This window comes from Protopterus annectens, chromosome 6.part0, assembly GCF_019279795.1.
Source record: "Protopterus annectens isolate FY-2018-M chromosome 6.part0, PAN1.0, whole genome shotgun sequence".
NCBI classification, from domain to species: domain Eukaryota; kingdom Metazoa; phylum Chordata; order Ceratodontiformes; family Protopteridae; genus Protopterus; species Protopterus annectens.
In genome coordinates this window covers 1389151014-1389173396 of record NC_056737.1, presented here as the reverse complement: position 1 = coordinate 1389173396, position 22383 = coordinate 1389151014, and the positions used below count along the sequence as shown (strand labels likewise).

At 42.8% G+C, this 22383-nt stretch overlaps 1 protein-coding gene across 1 annotated transcript in view; it reads right to left on the bottom strand.

Moving 5' to 3' along the window:
• MGAT5 (alpha-1,6-mannosylglycoprotein 6-beta-N-acetylglucosaminyltransferase) overlaps window positions 1-22383 on the bottom strand; it is a gene marked incomplete in the record, with an annotated part of 1206452 nt that overhangs the window by 1101999 nt on the left and 82070 nt on the right. The window contains 1 exon segment of the mRNA XM_044074935.1: window positions 3866-4305. Within this exon segment, the coding sequence (XP_043930870.1) occupies window positions 3866-4106 (241 nt within the window).

Sequence of the window (22383 nt, the reverse complement as noted above, 5' to 3'; positions counted from 1 at the left end):
TTGCCCAGCAGAGGTAAAAGCTGTTGTAACGTCAACATTTTGAACTTGGGAATGTCCAGATAAGTGTTGAGGATAGACAGATCCAAAATTGGTCTCCACGTGTTCCCCTTTTTGGTACTAGGAACAGGCGAGAATAAAATCCTAGGCCCCTTTCTGGCACAGGAACCGGCTGAATGGCCCCTATTTGGAGCAACAGAGAAATTTGCTTGTGAGCCTCTTTCCTTTGTTGAGGAGGAATGTCTGGCATGCCTTTGAAAGGAGGCAAGGTATGGAAATAAAACCTGTAACCGTGGTGAATGATATCCAATACCCATCTGTCTTGGGTAATTAAACTCCAGTTTTCTTTGAAAAGTGCCAACCTTCCTCCCAAAGGTGCTGCCAGACGAGAAGATTCTGGCAGCTGAAAAGGCAGGTCATTGTGTCTGTTTACGAAAGGACTGACCCCTGCCCTCCCCAGAAGACTGAGCAGGTGAACTCCCTGTTCTAGGCCTAAAAGAACCTTGAGCTCTGCCTCTACCACGTCTAGACCTACCCCTAGACTGGGAATCATAAGCAGGATATGTCCACCCCTTGGTAGGCCAATTTCTACTAAACTTGGAGGCTGAACCTGCAAAAATCTTTAACAGTCTGCATAGACTTAGCCTTGTCTTCCATTTTCTTTAGAACTGCTTCCACAGGCGAACCAAACAACACATCAGATTGTAAAGGAGCATCTAAAATCCTTGTTTTCACATGCTCAGCTAAATTCTGATCCTCAACCAGGCGTGCCTGTGAAGAACCGAACCAGTGGCAGCCACCCTCAAGAGGCCTGCACAGCATCAAAACCACATTGCAAAGAATGCTTACCCACCTGTTCAGAAACATGAACTAAATCCTGCAACTCTTTACACTCAATACCTTCCGCCAAAGCATCTACCTTAGACTTTAATTGTGAAAGGAGATAATTTTGGTATTTCAACATGTGAAACTGGCAATTCAAAGCTCGCATGGCCAAAGTGGAAGAAGTATACACTTTCTTTCCCCATCTATCCAAAGCCCTAGCCTCTTTATCTGGAGGAACAGGATTTTTAACAACAGAAGCCTTAACACCTTTAGGCCCCTGTGAAACAGTTTCTGGGACTGCCCTAGGACTCTTAAAAAAATACTTATGAGCTTCAGGCACCCTATAATATCTATCCGGTTTAACTGGAGCAGGAGGCAAAGAGTCAGGGTTCAGAGAAGCCTCTGCAAAAACATCCTCTACCACATCTAGAACAGGAGGTATAGCTAAAGGCCTATGCTGGGGTAGAAACAAAAATTCCCTAAGCCTTTTCCTGGAATCAGAGAAATCCTCACCTTCCCATTTAAAATGCTCCCTCATGGAATGAAGAGTCTCTGAAAATGAAAAATCCTCAGGAGGAGAAGCAGAAGGAGTAGAATCATCTACATCAGAATCAGAGTAAGGGGAATACTCCTGCAAGTCTTCAGCCAAGACTCAGAAGCATCCGAACACTGCTCAAAACTCCCAAGTTCAGGTTCCACCCTAGGCCTCTTATCAGGAGGGGGCATAGAACCTCTAATCATTGTAATCAAATCTTCTGCCATCTTAAGCATATGCTTCTTAGGTACAGACCCTGAAGAACTAGGGGTAACTCCTGAAACAAAACCTGGCCTGCCCCTGGGAGAAGCCTTGGAAACAGCAGGGGAGGGCCTAACCACCTTAGGAAGGGAAGGAAGAACAGCTACCTGAGAAGCCCCTTCCGCCTGGCCTACCTCCTGAGAGGTCCCATCTTGCAGTAATAAAGTCTCTCCCTGGGATTCCAAAGAAATTTCTGGCTGAACCCCTGGCTCCACTGAGCCCTCTAAAGAACCGGCGTCCGGGACGGACGGTTCTTCCAGCCTAGGCTTTGCTGTTTTGTCCTTGCGCTTTTTTGACGAAGCGGGCATCGAAGCATCCGACGGCATTTTATAATTACACCGCTTCCCAAAAACTAACCTGGCACAATCTAATCTTCTCTTTATAGTGCGTTTGTTAAATCTAGCACAAGAGCGACAGCCAACAACGTCGTGCTCAGGCCCTAAGCAAGGTATACACAAGGTATGGTAATCCCTATGAGGTATCTGTTTCCCACAAGAAATACAGTTATTCACTTTTTCTGACATCCGGTAAAATACTGAGGCAAGAAAAAACCAAAATAATCCCCAACGGGGTACTTAGCCAACTTGGATTCGGTCTGAAACTCCGACTTCGGAAAATCTCAGAACGCCAACCTGCACTTGCAAAACTGCTTCTGCATCGGACCATGCGGCAAAAAAGACTGAGGATATGACGTCGGTCATGCGCATTTGTACCCTGACGCCATGACGCCAGACCACGCGCCTTGACCAACGCCAGCCATATACTTTGGTATTCGGGCCGACTGGGACAGCGGACTACCCAAGTGTTAGGACTGCAGCAATGTGGTATGAAGAACATCATGGGCTGGACTCCCTTTTATGGTCAATACTCAACCATGAAGAAAAACAGCAGAGGTATGAAATGAATAGTTTGCTTTACTCTTCACAAAGAAAAATCAAGCAGAAGGTGCTACACAGGGAGAAAAGCAAGACAGAAAAGAAGAGCAATGGACAGATACCAGATTACACAGGGAGGAGGCTTCAGATGGAAACTGTTAGACAGCATAAAGTACAAGGACCAGACATAGGCTGCCTCTCAAAGCCCACAGAAAACTGGCCAAGTTTATCAGACCCACCTGATGATGCTCCTCAACAGATAACGGACTAGTGCAGAAGTGACAGACACCTGCAATACTGCAACTGTGGTTCTCCCCCCACAAGACAGAACCACAGTTGCATGGTTTAACTCTGGTTCTCTCTTATGGGGGAGGGTAGAAAAAATCTGGGTAATTACTAGCTAGTTACCTTAGCAGCAGTGGCTGATAAAAGTTATGGACAAAATCCCAAGGGGAAGGCTGGTAGCAATTCTAGAGGACAACCATATCCAGGATAGCATATGACATGGGGTGACAATCACATGCAGCTGTTAACCACAGGTGATACAGACCCAAAAGTAGGTAACGCTTGTTCAGATAACATAAAAAACATGGTGCACAATTCTGGAGGCCATACAAGGAAAAAGACATTAGGATGTTGAAACATTCATCACTGCTATGGATGCTGCGTAGATGGAGGGGAAGGAATATGACCAGAGGATAAATGCAGCCAAAAGCTTTTTTCACTTCAAACTAAAGGAGATGGGGGGGGCATGATACTAGTGCAGATCGTCATACCAGAAAGATGTAACAGAGGCTGGAGATGGAAAAGGGGGCATGAGCAGCAGATTACCGAGACTAAGTTCTCCCTTGAACGTCCAAAAGGACGTTTTCACAAAGTGGGATGTGGAACTATGCAATAGGCCCACTAGAATACTGAGAAAATCCATATGGGCATTCAAGATGATAGGGGACACTAAAAAGAGCAAGGAGGGAGGTGTAGTATTAAGGCATTTAAAATAGCAGACTTACTGTCTCCTAGCAACAAGAAGATACTGTGCATCTTACTGACACAGGTGGTGGTCGGTGGGTGGGATTCTACACCTATGCAGAGGGTATTCAAAGCTCTGTAAGTCAGGTCAGATGGTCAAACATCTTCACAGAAAGTAATTACCTCTCATTACAAATGATACTGTTGCCGTGACCCTTATGATGAAAAGGTGGAGTGAAAAACAGACCAATTTCTTCTGTTTGTAAACAGTTTACATTTGTTGATCAGCTTGGTGCACTATAGCAGTGTTAGATCAAAACTTGTTATTCAGACTAAATGCTCACTCTTTTTATGTTTCAACAAATACAACGCAGCCTAATTACAGTATTCAAAAGATAGTTACCATAAGCAGTCATAGTGCCGACATACGGACCGTCCACTACATTTTGATTTTCTTCAGCCAGTGCTTTGATATACCTCTTGCTCAGATCAAGTATCTGTTCACGAAGTACGGTGCTGCTTTCATGATGAGTTCTTTGTTGAATTGTGAAGTGTAGGAGCATCATACCCCAGATGAAACCTAAAGTCACCAGAAAAAGTCCAAGCTTTTGGGATGACAACTTCCACAAAGGGAACCATGCCATTGTTCCCTCTGCAGAGTAACAGCAAGAAACGCTCTACAGCTTGGAAGGAAAGTAAATGCTCATGGTCCTTTTGTTTTCTGTCCTTGGCTTCCCTTTTGATTTCACGGGTGCACTACAGCCCCTGCAGTACCAAGATCTTCTGCTTCAGACATGATCTCACACAGGCAGGACAACCAAAACAGCAAAGGTCACTTCCATCCTGTTACAGAAACAATAAAAATCATAATTGAGGTTTTAAGCATTTAAAATTCTACTGAATAACAAAGAAATCAGATGCATAGTAACAGCTGTATCCTGACAACAAACAAGCTTATGCACTATGGCAGCATGTTGCTACCAGAACAAAATTATTCATATTTCACAATTACAATGCATCCTGTTTAAAAGAACTCTTGTACACCTCCTCAAATTTAACTGTACATTAGAAGAATTAAGCCTGATATGCTACTCTTACATTCTATCCCCTCCAGAGCCAGCTAATTCTCTTGCATAACCACTATGCAGTAGAAGTCATTAAGTCTAAAGCTGTGCAACACTTCAATAAGCAGGTACCCTTAGGACTAGCTGCCTTTAACAGAAAGGAACTTGTCTTCAGAGGATTGCATCCACGTTAACCACAAATCTGATACACAAGCTAATACTGACAAGTCATTCCACGCCTCAATGAATGTATGTAATGTCTTTTAAAGAGCCAAGACTTAAGTATCAATACCCATTAGGTAATGCAAAAGAATCTTTAGGATTTTGTTAAAGTCTTCAATACACATCCAAAACAAACATGGATCACAAGTAAGTTTATAACAATCACACTTCTCCCCTGATAGGTTCTAAACAGAAGTAGTCAACAAACTTTAACCAGGGCATACATTTGGATTTCAGTGTTTCATTAGTAGTGCCTCATTAGTACTTCAAGTGTATGTTCAGTAACTGAAATGTACATAATTTGAGCGAGTGTAAGCCTGTGGATACTGGTGGCATTTTTCAAGCATACAGTACTACCAAGTAGCTACACTGGCTTTAGCTGCTATGCCATTATCTTGTTACTGCATAAAAGTGCTGTGTTAACACTTCTATGAATGCTGTGTAGCACATCAGCACCATCTGTCAAGCACCAGCTACATGGACACCAAGCTGCAGCTTGTTATTTCTGCAGCCCTGTTGCAAGGTTGTCTCTGAACTGGAAGCGGACCTTCTCTGGTTACAAAGTGCATCCTATGCTGCTGAATCCTGCCTTAAGCAAATCATTTTAACTGTTGCATTCAAGTTCTATTCTTAATTAGTACACACATCTTTAATCCACTAATGCAAAATTCTACAAAAAATTTAATAAAGCTCATTTACTAAATTTGCCATTTAAAACAATAAAACACTTTTGACTTATCAAAGTGGGCACAAGATTCAAATTTACTTGCAAAAGCGTAACAGTAATATTTAAAGGACCCACCTTACAGTCATAACCATATTTCCAAGGTCCAAGCATCTGAACTAAATTCAAATGCCAGCAAGACAAATACAAAAAACAGGGTCCAACATAAAGCCCTGATGTACATCACTGCAGGCTTAAGCCCACTCGGAAGAATGGCCCTTTGAAGTACACAATACATTTAGTTAACTGCCTATTACTGCAGCCATTTCATAATCTACTTTACAGCTGAAAAATTCTAAATATTCGCAAACAAAAATATTTTGTGCGGTTCACCCACTGACACAGGTAGCTATGGAGTACTGAACAAATGCAGCTATGTTGAATTCAGAGTACAGTACTTGGATTACACGTGATAAGAACCAAGAATTAGCACTTGGTGATTTAACCTTGTATTGCTTCTTTAAATCACAACTCTAAATATACATTTTAATCACTTTCATATACAAATTACTTTTGAGGCTCTGTAGCCCCGTACATGGCATTTTTAAAATGCTGTGGCACCAACGTACAAATACCTGAATAAAGCACTTTTTCAGCAGACTCCATGGTGTGTTTTAGTTGAGAATTTAACCGTTCAGTTCTACTATAGTGGCTGCTTGTAGTGAGACTTGCAGTGTGTGTGTTTTTTTTTTTTTTAATTATATATAAAAATCATCCATATAAATCGAAAATTCATAACGTTAAAACATTTTTTCACTATCAGATGTGCTTGAAACTCATCTGATCACTTTGGCTAGAGTTAAGTTTGCACGAGAACGCAAACAGTGGGGTTTAGGGAATTTGCCCTTTCCTCACTGTAGAGGATCCCAGAGTTAGAATATATAATTAGCAGGGGGTGTGGCTTGCCCCTTGCCTAAAACATTTGGATGGTGTGTGTTTCAATCTTTTTGGATCAATGTTTTTTTTTTTTTCTGTCAAGGTTTTCCAACTTTGATATTTCAAATTACATTCAGATAACACACACACAAACACACACAACATAAAAGGCCGTTTAAAATTTCCATATCAGTTAAAAGCTGCTGTCTAGCATGACATGAGACTAGATTAGAAAAAAAAAATCAGTCCAGAATAAACACACACAAACAAACAAACACACACAACATAAAAGTCAGTTTAAAATTTCCATATCAGTTAAAAGCTGCTGTCTAGCATGACATGAGACTAGATCAGAAAAAAATATCAGTCCAGAATAGTTATGTTGCTACCTTGCCTAAATACAACCAGCATGTCAAGTTGCCCTACTCCACATATTTACTAACTGTAACAGATGCATATTCCATTCATTTTCTGGTAAAAGAAACCAGGATAAATGGACAGCACATGAAAAAGCTTATATGCAATAAACATTTACTTCTATAAATTTGCCAGTCTGTTGGAAAACTTTCAGAACCAACAAAGTTTGTAAAGTTTAAGATAGTCTATTTTTTCGTCTAGGAAAAAAAATCAAGTCTTGATAAAGAAATTAAAATGAAGAATTTGGTATCCTCATTTTCTACATATGTAAAAATTAAACAGGACCAACCGTTTTACCATCAGGCAATAATTGCTGAACATCTGTAAGATTTTCTTAAGCACAGATGGCTATCACAACTAGAGGGAGAAAGTCTTGCATACTCTGCAATATTACAAGGTTTGCCCCTTATCACCAGACACTTTGATGTCGATAGGCCCCTTTACTTGTAATGTCTGCCCCAAACAATGCACTCCTACCACAGAGTAGATGTGGATGACACTATTGTGAGGGAGGGGAAACTAAGCAGGACAGATTACCCTAAAAATGTTGTCTGGGTGAATCCACCTATCTGAACACCTGCGACACAGAGTAATTCCGAATTGAAGACATATGGAGTCCATGTTCTTTCTCCATTGGACTATCAAGGTCCACCACAGTACTCTCGTAAGTTTCTGCCTTCATTCCCCCAACCCTTTAGTCACAAAACTGACATCATTACTACATTTTGGATTGCAGGGACACAATCCTTACTGGGGAAGGCTGTTACAAGAGTGTGCCCAGATATCACATGAAGATTAGTGCTTGTGAGGGCTTCATCTGAGACTTTCCAGCATTTAATGTGATTCTAGTAAGTAAACCCTGGCTAGAATCAGTGACTGAATTGTAGGGGAAGCTAAAAGATAGTCAGCCAGATTTGCAGGTATGGAAAAACATTTGTTCCCATTAGCTTGACATAGGTTCATAGGTTCATACTAGGCTATCTGCCAAAGGGCATTTATAAGCCTAGCCCATAGTTATTTGGCTTTCGCCACCCCTTTAGTTTGAATAAAACTATGCCTATTATTTTGCTGTGCCTCTATCAAGCAGTGACACTGAAGTAATCCCTGGGGTATATCTGCGATTCCCCATCCATTGGTCAAGATTCCTCTTGAACAAGGCCAGCGAGGTGCTCTGCCTCACATGTACCGGGATTTTGTTCCACAGCATAGGGAGTCTCTGGGTGATGAATCTGTCCCTCCAGCACGTTCTATTAATAACCGTGTCATGGTTTAAGTCTCCCACCCTTGTGGTTCTGAGGGATCTAGATTTTTTGAGGTGAAGCATATTCATCAAATCAGGGTTTGACATGGTCTTATATGTCAGGCACAGGTCACCTCTGAGCAAGCGGTATGAGACTGAATAGAGCTGGAGTTCTTTCAGTCGGGCAGCATAAGACATATTTTTGAGACCCTTTATCCTTTTGGTGAGGAACTTTTGGGGCCTTTCCAGCTGCTGCAGGTGTCGGGTCAGATACATTCCAAATGGGGCATTGTACTCAATCATAGGTCTAATGAGTGAGGAGTACAGGGGGACGATGACCTCCCTTGATCTAGATGCGAATCCCTTCATGATCAGGTGGGCAATGTAGAAGGTTTTCCTAACTACTTTAGCAACATGAGTGTCAAACGAAAGGCTACTGTCAACCTGGGTCCCCAGATCCCTGATGACTTCTTCTGTGCTCAGTGGATTGCCACCTATATGGTAGCTAGGGGTAACCTTGTTTTTCCCGAAGGGTATGACTATGCATTTCTTGGCATTTAACTTTAGGCCATGGCTCTGGCACCAGTTATCCATTTCTGTGAGGCCCTTCTGAAGGATATCTGTGTCAGAAGTGTTTTCGACTATGGCGCCCAGTTTGCAGTCATCTGCAAACTTTGTCAGCCATAACCCTCCTGTGTTTGCTTGTACTTCAGAAAAGTAGATGCCGAACAAGAGTGGACCCAGGACTGAGCCCTGTGGGACACCACTTGTGACAGGCTTTGAGTCTGACATGGCTCCAGCAACTCTGACCCTGTGGGTTCTGTCACTTAGCCAGTTTGCAACCCATCTTGTGATGTATGGGTTTACATTCAAGCTGATGAGGTGAACAGTGACCTAATATGTTCTACAAAGCTGAAATTGCCCGAATTAAGACAGTCAGTTTTCAACCTTTGCCTGCTACTGTTGCATGAGGTGCTCCCTCAACTACACTGACAGAGTTGCATAGAGAGATCAGATATTTCAGACATGTGCCACCTGTGATTCCACCTTCAAAAATGTGAACTCCATGTGGGAAAATTTACTTGGCTCTAACACTAGTTTGTGGCTAGTTGCCTTTTTCACATTAAAACTAATCTGGGGTAAAATTCTGACCCTTTTGGCAGAGACTGAAAGCTTTTCTTAAAGAAATTATGATGAAGTGACAAGACTTGACCTTGGGTCTTATTTTCCTGTTACAAGGCCAGGAGCTCAGGCAGAGGTGACTCTAGTGTCAAGTTTGGGAGTGGTATCAAGGAGGGGTACTACACCTGTGGGAACCACTACAATGTTGTTTATGGACCTTCATAAGCTCACTGTGGAGGACTTGTTTGGAACTGAAACAGCCAACACTGAATATAGCAGTGTCAGGCACATCAGGACCCAAACATCAGTGAGGGGCTGGCATCATGAACAGTGGAGCAAAGAGCCAGACCAGAGAATCAGCACAGACAGAAATGGCACTATCAGCACGGATGTCAATGGTAGAAACACTAATATTACAGCCAGAGATCCTGACCACGGCATTGACATCAGTAAAGAAGTGAGTCAAAATAGTGTACACAGGACCATCGTCATAAGCTGTGAGATCGGCGAGGAAAGCCTTGATATTTCATCCTCCGAGGAAGGGACACTACACAGATTCTGGTGATCCCTCAAAAAGGGCTGCTGCTAACTTGTCATTGGCTACCTTTGGCATAGGAAGTAATAGGACAACTCCTTAACCAGCAAGAAGGCTTGAGGGAAACAGTTTCTGTTTATGATGCGCATGCACATTTATCTTTTTAGGAGACTGGGAATCAAATACTTGGTAAGGCTTTAAAAGCAAAGAAGGTGACTCTGCTATTCCTCAACTTGAACGAGTTTGTTCAAATAATGTTCTGAACATTTGCTTTTACTTTTCAAAGAAACATTCAAAATTGCCTATAATGGAACACTTATCAGCACTGTATTGTCTGGTCTTGCAGTAAACTTAAAATGTGTCCAGCATAAGGAACATTCCTCCCACACATGCACATACAAAAATAAAAGCTGGTTAAAAACAATGGGAAAAGCCACACACACACACACACACACACACACACACACACACACACACACACACACACACACACACACACACACACACGAAAAGTAGGGGAAAGAAGTGATGCACTTACACGAGTGCATGGATCGTGCTATACCAAACAGAACCAAGATGCTATCCGCCAAAAAAAGGAAGCCAATCTGGTGGTCCCCTGCCATAAACAAACTGCACAACAGAAGGAAGAAATTGCTGCAAGAGAGAGTAAAATCCCATGAGTGGAGGAGCTCCCTGGTCTGCCTCAGTAAGATGCCGAGATCCCTTATAAGATCCTCCAAAGCTAGCTATGAAAACAAAATCGCCACTGATTCTAAGGACAACCACAAAGCATTCTATAGCTATGTCAAGAATCTCAATGGCAGCACCCATATCTGCTCTGAGTTACAGCACAATGACACGAAAATTACAGGACCAACTGATATTGCCAACATCCTGGCAGATAGGTTCATTGCTAACTTTATCCCCCACCCCACCCCCTAACTTTACCCCCCACCCCACCCCCTAAATGGCCCATATCTATACAGTTAGAATGCAGAGTCCCTGTAATCACAACTACGCAGGTAAAAGCTGCACTCTCTAAAGCCAAAATCACAGCATCCATGGGACCGGACAACATCTCAGGCTGCATTTTACATGAGCTTCAGAACAAACTGGCTCCCCACCTATGCACCACGTTCAATCATAGCCTCATATCAGGCTTTGTGCCAACTGAATGGCATACAGCAACAGTTATCCCACTCCACAAAGTGGGAGCCACCACTGATCCCAGGAACTATCGCCCTATTAGCCTGACGAGCCTGGTCTGCAAGGCCATGGAATTATCATCATGGAACTCATAAACAAAGACATTGGTAACCTCCAAACTCTGGATCCCACCAGTTCGGGTTTGTGAAAGGCAGATCATGCCTCCTGAACCTGATAGACTTCTTTGAGGCGGTCACCAAAGCCGTAGATGAGGGTAAGGTGGTTCACACAGCCTATCTTGACCTCGCCAAGGCTTTCGATACCATCCCCCATTCTGGAATTATAGCTAAACTCACTAAACTAGGTATAAATACCTACATCACAAGATGGGCTGCCAACTGGCTCACTGACAGAACCCAAATTGTAAGTGTTGCACACTCCAAATCTGACCTCAAACCAGTGACAAGTGGAGTACCACAGGGTTCAGTCCTGGGACCTCTCTTGTTTATCTACTTCTCTGAATTACAGGCTAACTAAGTTCGCAGATGACTGCAAACTAGAGCCATAGTAGAGTCCCCAAATGATGTGGAAATCCTACAGAAGGGCCTCGCTGAGACAGATGCCTGGTGTCAGAGCCATGACCTCAAGCTCAATGCCAAAAAGTGCATGGTCACCCCCTTTGGTTAAAACTCTGTACCCATGAACTACTAACATAGACAGCAGTCTACCGAATGTGTGATAAGAGACCTTAGTACCCAGGTGGACAGTAGTCTGTCCTTTGATAGTTACATCACCACAGTAGTCAGGAAGTCCTTCTACGTGGCACACCTCATCATAAAAGGGTTCTCATCCAGGAAAAAAAAGGTCATTGTTCCCCTCTACTCTACAGACTCATTATATAGAGTACAACACCCCTTTTGGAATGTACCTCACAAGACATCTGCAGCAGCTGGAAAGGCCACAGAGGTACCTCACAAAGAGGATTACTGGCCTCAAAGAAATTCCCTACACTGACCATCTCAAAAAACCTCCAGCTTTACTCCATAGCATATCTCATACTCCGAGGTTATCTCTGCCTAACATATAAAGCTATGTCAAACCCAGAGCTGTTGGACATGCTACACCTAAAGAAATCCCAATCCCTCTGAGCTACACGCTCTAGGGACCTAAACCTTGTCACCACAATAAAACAGGACATGCTGGAGGGATAGATTCCTGTCCCACAGACTTCCCATACTCTGGAACAGGCTACCCATTTATGTCAAGCAAAGTTATTCATTAACACTCTTCAAGAAAACTCTTGAGTGGATGGGAAATAGGAAATACACCCCAGGGATCACTTCTGTGGCTCTGCTAGACAGTGGCACAGGAACACAACTTTCCTGGGTGGCATAAGCCAGGGAACCTTGTTGGCTACGCTTACGTAGGCCCTCGGGCCGATAGCCTAGTACCTATGAAAACAAGGCAGAAGAGAGTTTTTTTCTAACTGGAGACTGCTCAGAAAGTAGGTCTACACCCAATGAAAACTTCAAAAATTTAGAAAGTAACATATTTTGAAAAACGTGTCGGTGGAAGATGCGGGCCGAGGATGTCGGTCCCGGTCTTTTCGTTTCTTAGGAGTCTGCGATGTCGGAAGTTCCGACAGCATTGTATAATCTAATTTTTCACCGAAAAAGTCTTCAGCGAACTCTGCCCGGCACCTGACAGTGCGCTTACTGAAGCGAGCACAGGCGGCACAGGCTGAGACGTCGTGGTCTGGGCCAAGGCAAGGAAGGCAGTAAGAGTGGAAATCCTTATGAGGTATTTGTTTACCACAAGACAAACAAACAATTATTTACTTTTTCAGTAATTTCTGACATCGGCTGAGGCAAGGAAAGGTCCCCAACGGGGTACTTCGCTTTTTTGATGACTTCGGTTTCGAAGAATACAGGAGCTGACCGACCGGCACTTGCGAACTGCTTCTGCTTCGGGCACCGCGCGGCAAGAAAGACTGAAGAAGATGGCGTCGGCTGATGCTTATGTACTCCAGCCACTCTGACGTTGGAGAGAAATGCGACATCAGCCGACGTCGGACCCAGACTTTGGAATCCGGCCGACCGAGGGCTGCCTGAAGCAGGACAACCCATGTGTTATGACTGCAGTTGCATTCTTGAAGGACATCATGTAAATTTACGTACTCTCAGATGATATGAAAACTTCCTGAAAGGGGGGAAAAAAAGAAGAGTGGCATGGGAACATTTTAACATTCAGTGCGATGAAGAGCAGCAATAAAGGTCAGTAGAAGCTAGGTACTATAGCACACACTGAACAGGGAAAGGGTCTTTGGAATCTTGGGTATGTTTTGCCTACTGACTGGTCACAATGTTTGACCGATTTAGTCCTGCAGTTACAGATGGACTTCCCATTACCCAGCCAGATATAGTAGGGAGACGGATAGAGTGCTGGCTACAGGTCAGGTCATCTGAGCTTCTTTAAAGGCTCGGATAACTGATGGATCTGGCAGATAAGGATGGGCATACACATCTTGGGGAAACATTGTGGAAACACTCATGCACTGACACAAACCAACAGAGAGGCAGCAGTGGTACAAGTGTGCAGCCTGGAGCTAAGGACTTGGCTCCCCAAGCCACTATGGACAGTACTTCAACACAGGTATGGAGGACGCAAGCATTTATATGGGGATGTCATTACAGGATTCAGTGGTGACATGGTTCACATCCCCACACCCCAGGTCTGCGCCAGGTGACTATAGAAACACACTCATTGCTGGGATGCTGGCAAGGGCATAAAGCACTCCCAGGTCTGCTAAAATAAATGCACCTCCAGACAACATTTGCTTTGATCAATGAAATTCTCAGGTAAGAGAACAAATGCGATCGACTGGGGGGAGCGGAGCTCAATGATCAGCAGGCACTGAGTAAAAATCACAGAAAAAAAGGGCATAGTCTTCCCTCACTACTTGCTTCTCCTCTCTTCTGCTTGACTTACAAAGCGATGGAGACAGTGGTTGTCTACTGTACTCTTCCCATGTACAGCCATTTCTATTTAAATTCAGAGTTCCAAATTCCAGTACGTATTCACACATTTTATAGGTTCATAGGCTAGCTAGCCATGCAGGATATTTTAAGCCTAGCCACTTTCCCTTTTTGTGTTTGAAATAACCTATCCCATTTGGTTCCACATTGGCCTTACCCATCCCATGGCTGATAAATTATATATTAAGCCTATTGAGAATAACTGGGACCATACCATATATAAATATGAAGGGGCCCATGCATGGGATAAAGCATTTAGAATCTGCAGCTTACATTAGTAGTACAGTTGGAGAGCCATGAAGTAAATTTTCTGTTTCCCATCCATAGATCCAAGCCGGACTTTAATATGGACAGGGATGAACTTTGTTTTATGTGGATGGGAAGTCTGTTCCATAGCAATGGCATCCGCTGCTAAATATACCCCGCTCTCTCCAGACCATCCTAATGATTTTGCAGAAGAGGTTTAGATCCAGAGACAGAGTATTTCTGATTTAATTTGATTTTCGTCCTACAAACAGCTTCTAAATAAATCACTACACAGTATCTCAACTGTCAAAAAACAAGAATTAGCAAACTGCTACAACTTCCAGACTAAGACATCCATAGTCTCTCAGGCTCTACGTTTACTAGTAAAAATTTGTAAAATCTGTTTAAAAGCTATACTGGGTTATGTACTCTCCATAAAAATGGTATTGCAATTGCTCTAAAAAGAGGACCAATCCAAAACTAAACTAGTTTACAAAATGTAATATTTTTACAGAGTCTATTAGACTCCCTTTATCATAAATAGTGCAACAAGTTTCCAGATGACTTTTGGCACAAAATGTGGATAATCTGGTCGACATACCCTTACCTTTGACTCGCTCCCTGGTGAGCAGCTTCTTAATCATAAGCGCCACCGATTACACCAGAAGTCTGGCTTCTGAGACTACTAACAGAGGTTTTTGACAACCACAGACAAAAATACACATTGTGGAGGTTTTTTTTTTCATATTCATTGCTGTTTGAACAGTAAAGTCCATGTAATGATAACCAACCTACAAAAATGGAGGAATTGGAGAAAACAATGTGGTATTCGTGTTGCTTCTCATATTTCTCTTCTTTTGCTAAAATTACTATTAGCAAAACAAAAAATACAACTGTATTTCATGTGCAAGTGGTAAAACAATATGAAAGCAGTACCAAAGCAATTTAAACTCTGAACACAAGTATACAAGAAGGATTTCCAAAGATATTTTGAAACAGAATAAGGACGGTTTTGTCTTGCTACAAATGATTAATAGATGTAACAGGACACCTCTTGCTACCATCTATGGGTCAGTCCTTCCAGTAATAACCCAAGTCCAAATGACTGTCAAGTAGAGAAAAATGTCCCTCACATCAGTATTAGAACTGAAAACAGAATCCTTAACATATCCCACTAAAACAAGATGTCTTTTGCCTTTCTACCTAGCGCTTTACTCAGGAATTACAATCAAGTTTCATGCAAGTGAAACAATTAGTCTAGCACTTTGGAACTGGGCAGTACAATACTTCTACAAATCATGCTTTGGTCTGAAAGAAAATCTTTTCTAGCAGAAAGAAAGATTTATCTGATAGACAAAAGGAAATACACTTGGAATCCATATATCTGTCAAGCAGATAAATCCACTACGTATAGGTAGGTATTTCCACGTGCAACCTCAGAGCATTGTCTAGCTGAAGGACTTGTTAAAGGACTGCAGTACGCAAATGTTGAATGATGAAGCAAACATTGGACTAAATGGTAATGCCAATTAGTAACTCAAAGACTTAATCCTCTATACTGCACTAAAACATGCAGAAACTACAAGCAAGTAAACCAAATGAAGAAAGACATGCACCTAGAATCACAATGAGACATTCCATGCATAAAGGCAGAAGGTCTTCAGACCAAGTTAATTATGACTACTGCTGATGTGAAAGTAAAGTTTTTTGGTAGGGGAATGGTTTACTGGCAGGAGAAAAGGGCAAAGAAATGGAACATGGATAGCACTTTTCAGAGAAGATGGAGAAGGCATACACAGCAGGCTTTGGAGTCCACTGAGGAGGGGACATTTTCTAATAAGTCAGAATTGATAGATTTTAAACTTGTCCAAAACATGTTACTATGTAACTGGTCTAGGAATTTCAACAGTTAGGCAGTCATCTAGATTAATGACAAACAAGTACAGTTTTGTACCTACCATAAATGTAGATGTTAGAGTGCGCATACAGCTGCAGTCATCACACTTGGGTTATCCTGCCGTCAGGCGGGTCCTCGGTCGGCCGAATTCCAAAGTCTAGGTCCGGCGTTGGTTGTCGTCGCTTCTTCCCTGACGTCAGTGCGGCAGAGGTATAAAAGAGGCAGCAGACACCATTTTCTTCAGTTTTTCTTGCCCCAGATGTCAGGTGCCCCCAGAAAGGAAGGCAAAACATGATGTCATTGAAACATACATAAGAAGATAAATCAAAACAGTAGTTGCAAGCAAATACACCATAAAGGAATACCCCAAATAGGTTGTATGTTAAAGGTGTTTGTCATACGTCCTGTCCTAAGAGGGGATGGAGGGAGGGTAACCTGGACTGCAGCTGTATGCGCACTCGAACATCTACATTTATGGTAGGTACAAAACTGTACTATGTTCATCGTGCATACAGCTACAGTCATCACACTGGGGTAGAATCCCAAAGCTAAGTAAGGGTGGCTGGTACTAAGCGGAATTAGGAGGGGCTAGAATGCCCTGCAGGACTGCTGTGGCAAAGCCCGCTCTAGATTTTGAGTATAGTGGAAGGTGGTAGTGCTTGGAGAAAGTGTGCACTGAACTCCAAGTAGCTGCTTCCAAAATGTCCTTGGTAGGGACCCCCCTGAGGAAAGCTGCTGAGGTAGTTGTGGCCCTGGTGGAGTGGGATCTGATGTATACAGGCACTGATTTTCCATGAAATGAAAAACAAAAGCGTATGTAGTGGGCTATCCATTTTGAAATAGTCTGTTTGGAAATAGCCTTTCCTTGAGCACTTGTAGCATAGGACACAAAGAGCTGCTCAGATTTTCTGAATGACTTTGTTCTGTCCAAGTAATAACGAAGTTGCCTGTGAATGTCCAAGGAATGTAGTAGCCTCTCTCCTTTGTTCTGTGGACTTGGATAAAAGGTAGGTAAATGAATAGACTGATTCAAAGCCACACTGGATACTACCTTTGGCATGAAGGTAGGGTTGTTCATAAAGAAATCCTGTCCTGATGGAAAATGATGAATGGTTGTATAGCCATGAGGGCCTGTAGCTCCGAAACCCTGCGTGCTGAGGTAAAAGCCAGAAGGGAGGCTGTTTTCCATGACAAGTATTGTAGCTCTTGCTGAAGAAGCCGGCTCAAAAGGAGGCAGTGTCAGCTTCTCCAGTACGAAGTTGAGTTCCCAAGCTGGAGTTGGTGGTTTCCGTGGGGGTTTTATATTTTTTGCCCCTCTGAGGAACTGCCTTAATAGAGGATGTGAGAATAAAGGAGGATCCGTATTGTATTGTGCTGAAATGGCTGAAGCGTGGATCTTGATGGAAGAGAAGGAGAGGCCACTGTTTAACATCACAGTTAGGTACTGTAAAATCTGAGGTATATTTATTACCCAAGGAGTCTGACCCTTTGCTTGATTCCAGGAACAAAATCATATCCATTTGGCGGAGTAGGTTGTTCTAGTAGAGGGCCTCCTGGCCTCCAAGATGACATCCTGTACCTCCTTGGAGAGGAGAGTTTGTTTGTAAACTAAGGTATTCTCCATGCAGCTAGATTTAGAGTTCTGAGCTGGCTGTGAAGGGTCTTGTAGTTGTGCTGGGACAACAGAAGAGGAACTTGAGGAAGGATCCATGGTGGCGAGTGTGACAGGCTCTTTAGGAGAGGATACCAGTGCTGTCGTGACCAGTCTGAAGCAATGAGAATCATTTGTGGCCTCTCTGCTCTGGTTTTTAATAGGACTTTGGCCAGTAGAGGTAGAGGCGGGAAGGCATAGACTGTCAATGTTGTCCAATTGAAAGAGTGCGTCCACTTTCCAGGCCTGTGGATGATGGGTCCTTCAGCAGAATTTTTCCAACTGGTAATTTCTGTGGGTAGCAAATAGATCTATGTCTGGCTGTCCCCATGCCTGAGTTATCTTTGAGAAGACTTGAGGATGCAACTTCCATTCGTGTGGGTCTGTCATATTTCTGCTTAAGTTATCTGCCAGTGTGTTTTCCTTCCCTGGCAGGAATTGTGCCTGTAGTTGAATCTCTAATTCCAGTGCTGTGTTACACATGGGCATGGCTTGCCTGCACAGGGGGTATGAATGCATTCCCCCCTGTTTGTTTATGTACCACATGACTGCGGTGTTCTGTCCTTATTAATAGCTGGCCTGGATGCAGTAGGTCTTTGAAGGTCATAAGAGCATTTTGTATGGCTAGCATCTCTTTTTGGGACCATTTTCCCTGAATACACTGACCTGCCATGTGTGCTCCCCAGGCGTAGTCTGAGGCGTCCGTTGTGATGATTTGAGTTGCTTGTAGTAAACAGAAAGGAAGACCTGTGTTTCTTTGGCATGCTTGAGCCCACCACAAAAATTTCTTTTGAAGGCATGGAATGAGTGGTATAATTGTTTCCAAGCTGTGGCTGTGCTGAGTCCATAGGTTTTTTTAGGTACCATTGTAGTTTCCTCATATGCAGCTTTGCAAATGGTATTAGTAGGATGCAAGATGCCATGAACCCCAGAGCCTGCAGGATTTTCCTTGCAGTTAGCCTGGTTAAAGTTGCCATTTTGTTGTAGTATTGAGACAGTTGCCCTTGTTTGTCTGGCGTGAGGTAGGCCATCTGGGTTGTTGTATTTAAGCTGGCACCCAGGAAAATTATCTGTTGAGAAGGTATTAGTTTTGATTTCTTTTTGTTTACTGTGTACCCCAGGCAGTTTAACAGTTTTATTACAAAACGCCAGATGTTGCAATAGAAGGTCCTTTCTGTCTGCTTGGATCAGGCAGTCGTCCAGATATGGGTAGATGTGGATTCCTCGTTGTCTGCAGAAGGCAATTACGGATGCCAGGCATTTCGTAAACACTCTGGGCGCAGTAGATAAGCCAAAGGGCAATGCAGAAAATTGGTAATGGGTTGAACCTGCAAGAAATCTGAGGTATCTTCTGCAATCTTGTCTGATAGGGACATGCAGGTATGCCTCCTTGAGGTCCAACGTTACCAGCCAAGACTCCTTGCCCAGCATGGGAAGAAGCTGCTGTAATGTGAGCATCTTGAATTTTGGTACCTCTAGATATGCGTTTAGAATAGATAGGTCTAAGATGGGTCTCCAATCTTTGTCCTTCCTTGGTACCAGAAATAGCCTTGAATAAAAACCTTGACCTTGTTCTTTTGCAGGTACCTCTTGAATTGCTTGCATATCCATGAGAGCGGAAATTTGCCTTTGTGCCTCTGCCCATTGATTTTGTGGCAGGTTTGGCATGACTCTCATTTTTGGAAGGGTGTGAAAGTGGAACCTGTAGTCTCTGTCTATAATATCCAGAATCCATTTGTCCTGTGTAACAATGTGCCAGTTTTTTGAAAATAAGGCCAGTTTTCCACCCAAAGGTGCTGCCATTATATCTTTGTCTGGCAGGCATAGGGGAAAGTCATTGCATCTGTTTTCTAAATGACTGTGGCCCATCTTCTCCACCTCTGGGGGCTGGTGTTTGCCATGGTCTAGCTCTGCAAGATCCTTGAGGTTGTCCTCTACCCATTGGGCGTCTGTATCTGCCCCTTTGGGGTCTGTCCGTGGCTGGAAAAGACCAATTTTTTGAAGGCCAGTTTCTGCTGAAGCGTGGAGGCTGCACCTGGAAGAAATCTTTAACTGTTTGCATAGATTTCGCTTTTTCCTCAATTTTCTTTAGTACCTCCTCAGCTTTAGCACCGAAGAATACATCTTTTTGTAGTGGTGCATCTAATAACTTTGCTTTGACATGATCTGGTAAGGTTTGCTCTTTGAGCCAAGCATGTCTACGTATGACAGACCCCGTGACAGCAGCTCTGCATGAGGCCTCTAAAGCATCAAAACCACACTGCAAGGTATGTTTCCCCACTTGTTCTGCTCCATGCAACAAATCATGCAACTCTTTCAAGTCTGGCTGTTCTGTTTGTGTCATTTTGCCTTTCGGCTGAGATAGTAAGAACTGTTGGTATTTTAACATATGAAATTGACAGTTTAATGCCCTCATGGTTAAAGTGGCTGATGTATACACCTTTTTCCCCCACCTTTCTAATGCTCTAGAATCTCTCTCTGAAGGCAAAGGGTTTTTAGCAGTAGAGGCCTTAATCCCCTTGAGACCATGTGAAATTGTTTCTGGGTCAGCAGTATGGCTTTTATAAAGGAACTGGTGAGAATCAGGAACCCGGTAATATCTGTCTGGTTTAACAGGGGCTGGAGGTAATGAGTCTGGATTAAGACTGGCTTCTGCATACACATCATCCAAAATATCTAAGACAGGAGGAATAGCCAGGGGCCTATGCTGGGGAAGTAGTAGAAATTCCCTGAGCCTTTTCTTGGAATCTGAGTAGTCTTGGCCTTCCCAGTGGAAGTGCTCTCTCAATGTATGCAGGGTTTCCCCAAAAGAGAAGTCCTCAGGGGGGAGACGAGGGAATAGACTCCTCAGCATCAGAGTCTTCAAATGGGGAATAAGTGTAATCCTGGTCCTCAGAATGGTCTGAAGTAATAGAAGCCTGGTCTGAGGAAGGGTAGTCTTCCTCCAACCTGGGTCTTTTGTCTGAGGGGGGTTGAGAACCCCTGATGAGAGTAATCAAATCCTCAGCCATTTTAAGCATCTTTTTTTTTAGGCATAGGGCCTTGAGAGGGGGTCTGAGGCCCTTGTTTTTTAATTTTCATTGCAGCTTTAGACTTAGTGAATGATTTAATAGAGGAGGTGGTAGGCCTGAAAATGCCTTCAGAAATGGCAGGCCTCGCTAAAATTTCGGTTTCCCCTCCAAGAGTGGCATGATGTAAATGATATAACCTACATCCAAAGTCAGTAACATACAACTCAAACAGTACCTAACACTATACACTATCCTATACATTACACTCCCATTATGTCACCTACATCCAATCCACCACACCTTAAGTCCCTACTCTTACTTATATCATTTCTATCAATTCCTTACCTACTTACATTCTATGAGCATCTTAACAGATCTAAGATTTCATTGCCCCATGAGGCAAACCTCTACTCCAAACACTTAAGACACCCATAGCCAAATAATCATACTGAACACACCTAACTACTTACCAGCTAAACATCACATACGGACTCACATTAAATACTATAGCTCAAAAGCTAGAAAATTCCAGAACCTAATATATAAACTACTAAAACTTACACTGAGAATTCAGGTTCACTCCTTAATAGATGGGGATATCCACCCAAATCCTGACCCATACTCTACCACAGCTATATAGAGCCCAACACTCCAACTTCTACCAACACACAATTGCTCACCAGATCCTCTAACTCACAACTAATAGCACATCTTAATATTTGGAGCATAGGTAATAAAGTTGCCCACATACATGCCCTCATTCATGTACATTCATTTAACATCATATGTCTCACAGAAACATGGCTCAGGGCATCAACACAAGACAATGAGATTATTCCACCTGGATAAAATATCTTGAGACTAGAACGCAAAGCTAAGAAGGGTGGGGAGTAGCTATCCTATATAAAGCTGAATTTAAAGTGACCTTTATAGATGCTAAACCACCATCAAACTAGTAATGCAGAAATTCTCATATCCAAGATTCAACTTAAATGTAAATCTATCTTTATCATCTGTATTTACCTTCCCTCAGGTAATAACACTAACACACTAGAGGATATACTTAGTTGGCTTTCCACTACTTACCCACAACAAACAACAGTACTTGGTGACTTTAATGTGAGTAGAAAGCTGTTTAGAGGTATAGCTCTTCCAGCTGATATTAACCTACACACCTTCACTCAAACCATTACATCCCCACAAGGACCCATAAACTTAACAAAGAAAGCACTTTGGATTGGATTCTCATAAATAGTCACCACCAAAATTACAAAGTAGGAACCCTCCCCGAAGATAAGAATGACCACTCACTCACCTTCTTAAGATATAAAAAAGTGACATTCAAAACCCAACCACCTATAGGACAATAAGAACCAACAAAGAATTTAACCCAGACAGCTTTCAAAAAGAACTTAAGGAATGTGACTGATCAGCCTTGAAATACCTACCATTAGAAAATGCAGTGAAATACTTTAATTCTAAATTTTTAGCTATTCTAGATTACCATGCACCAACATGCACAATTACAACTAGGACAAAACCAGCCTCTTGGCTCACTAAAGCCACCAAACAAAAAGCCAACTGGCATACTACTAAAAGCCCTGCTGATCAATTAAAGTTTAGACAGCTAAGAAATGAAACAAAAAAGCCATATTGTTAGACAAACAGAACTTCTACTTTCAGCTCCAACAAACCACAAAAATTCTGGTCAGGCATCAATACACTCCTACACCTA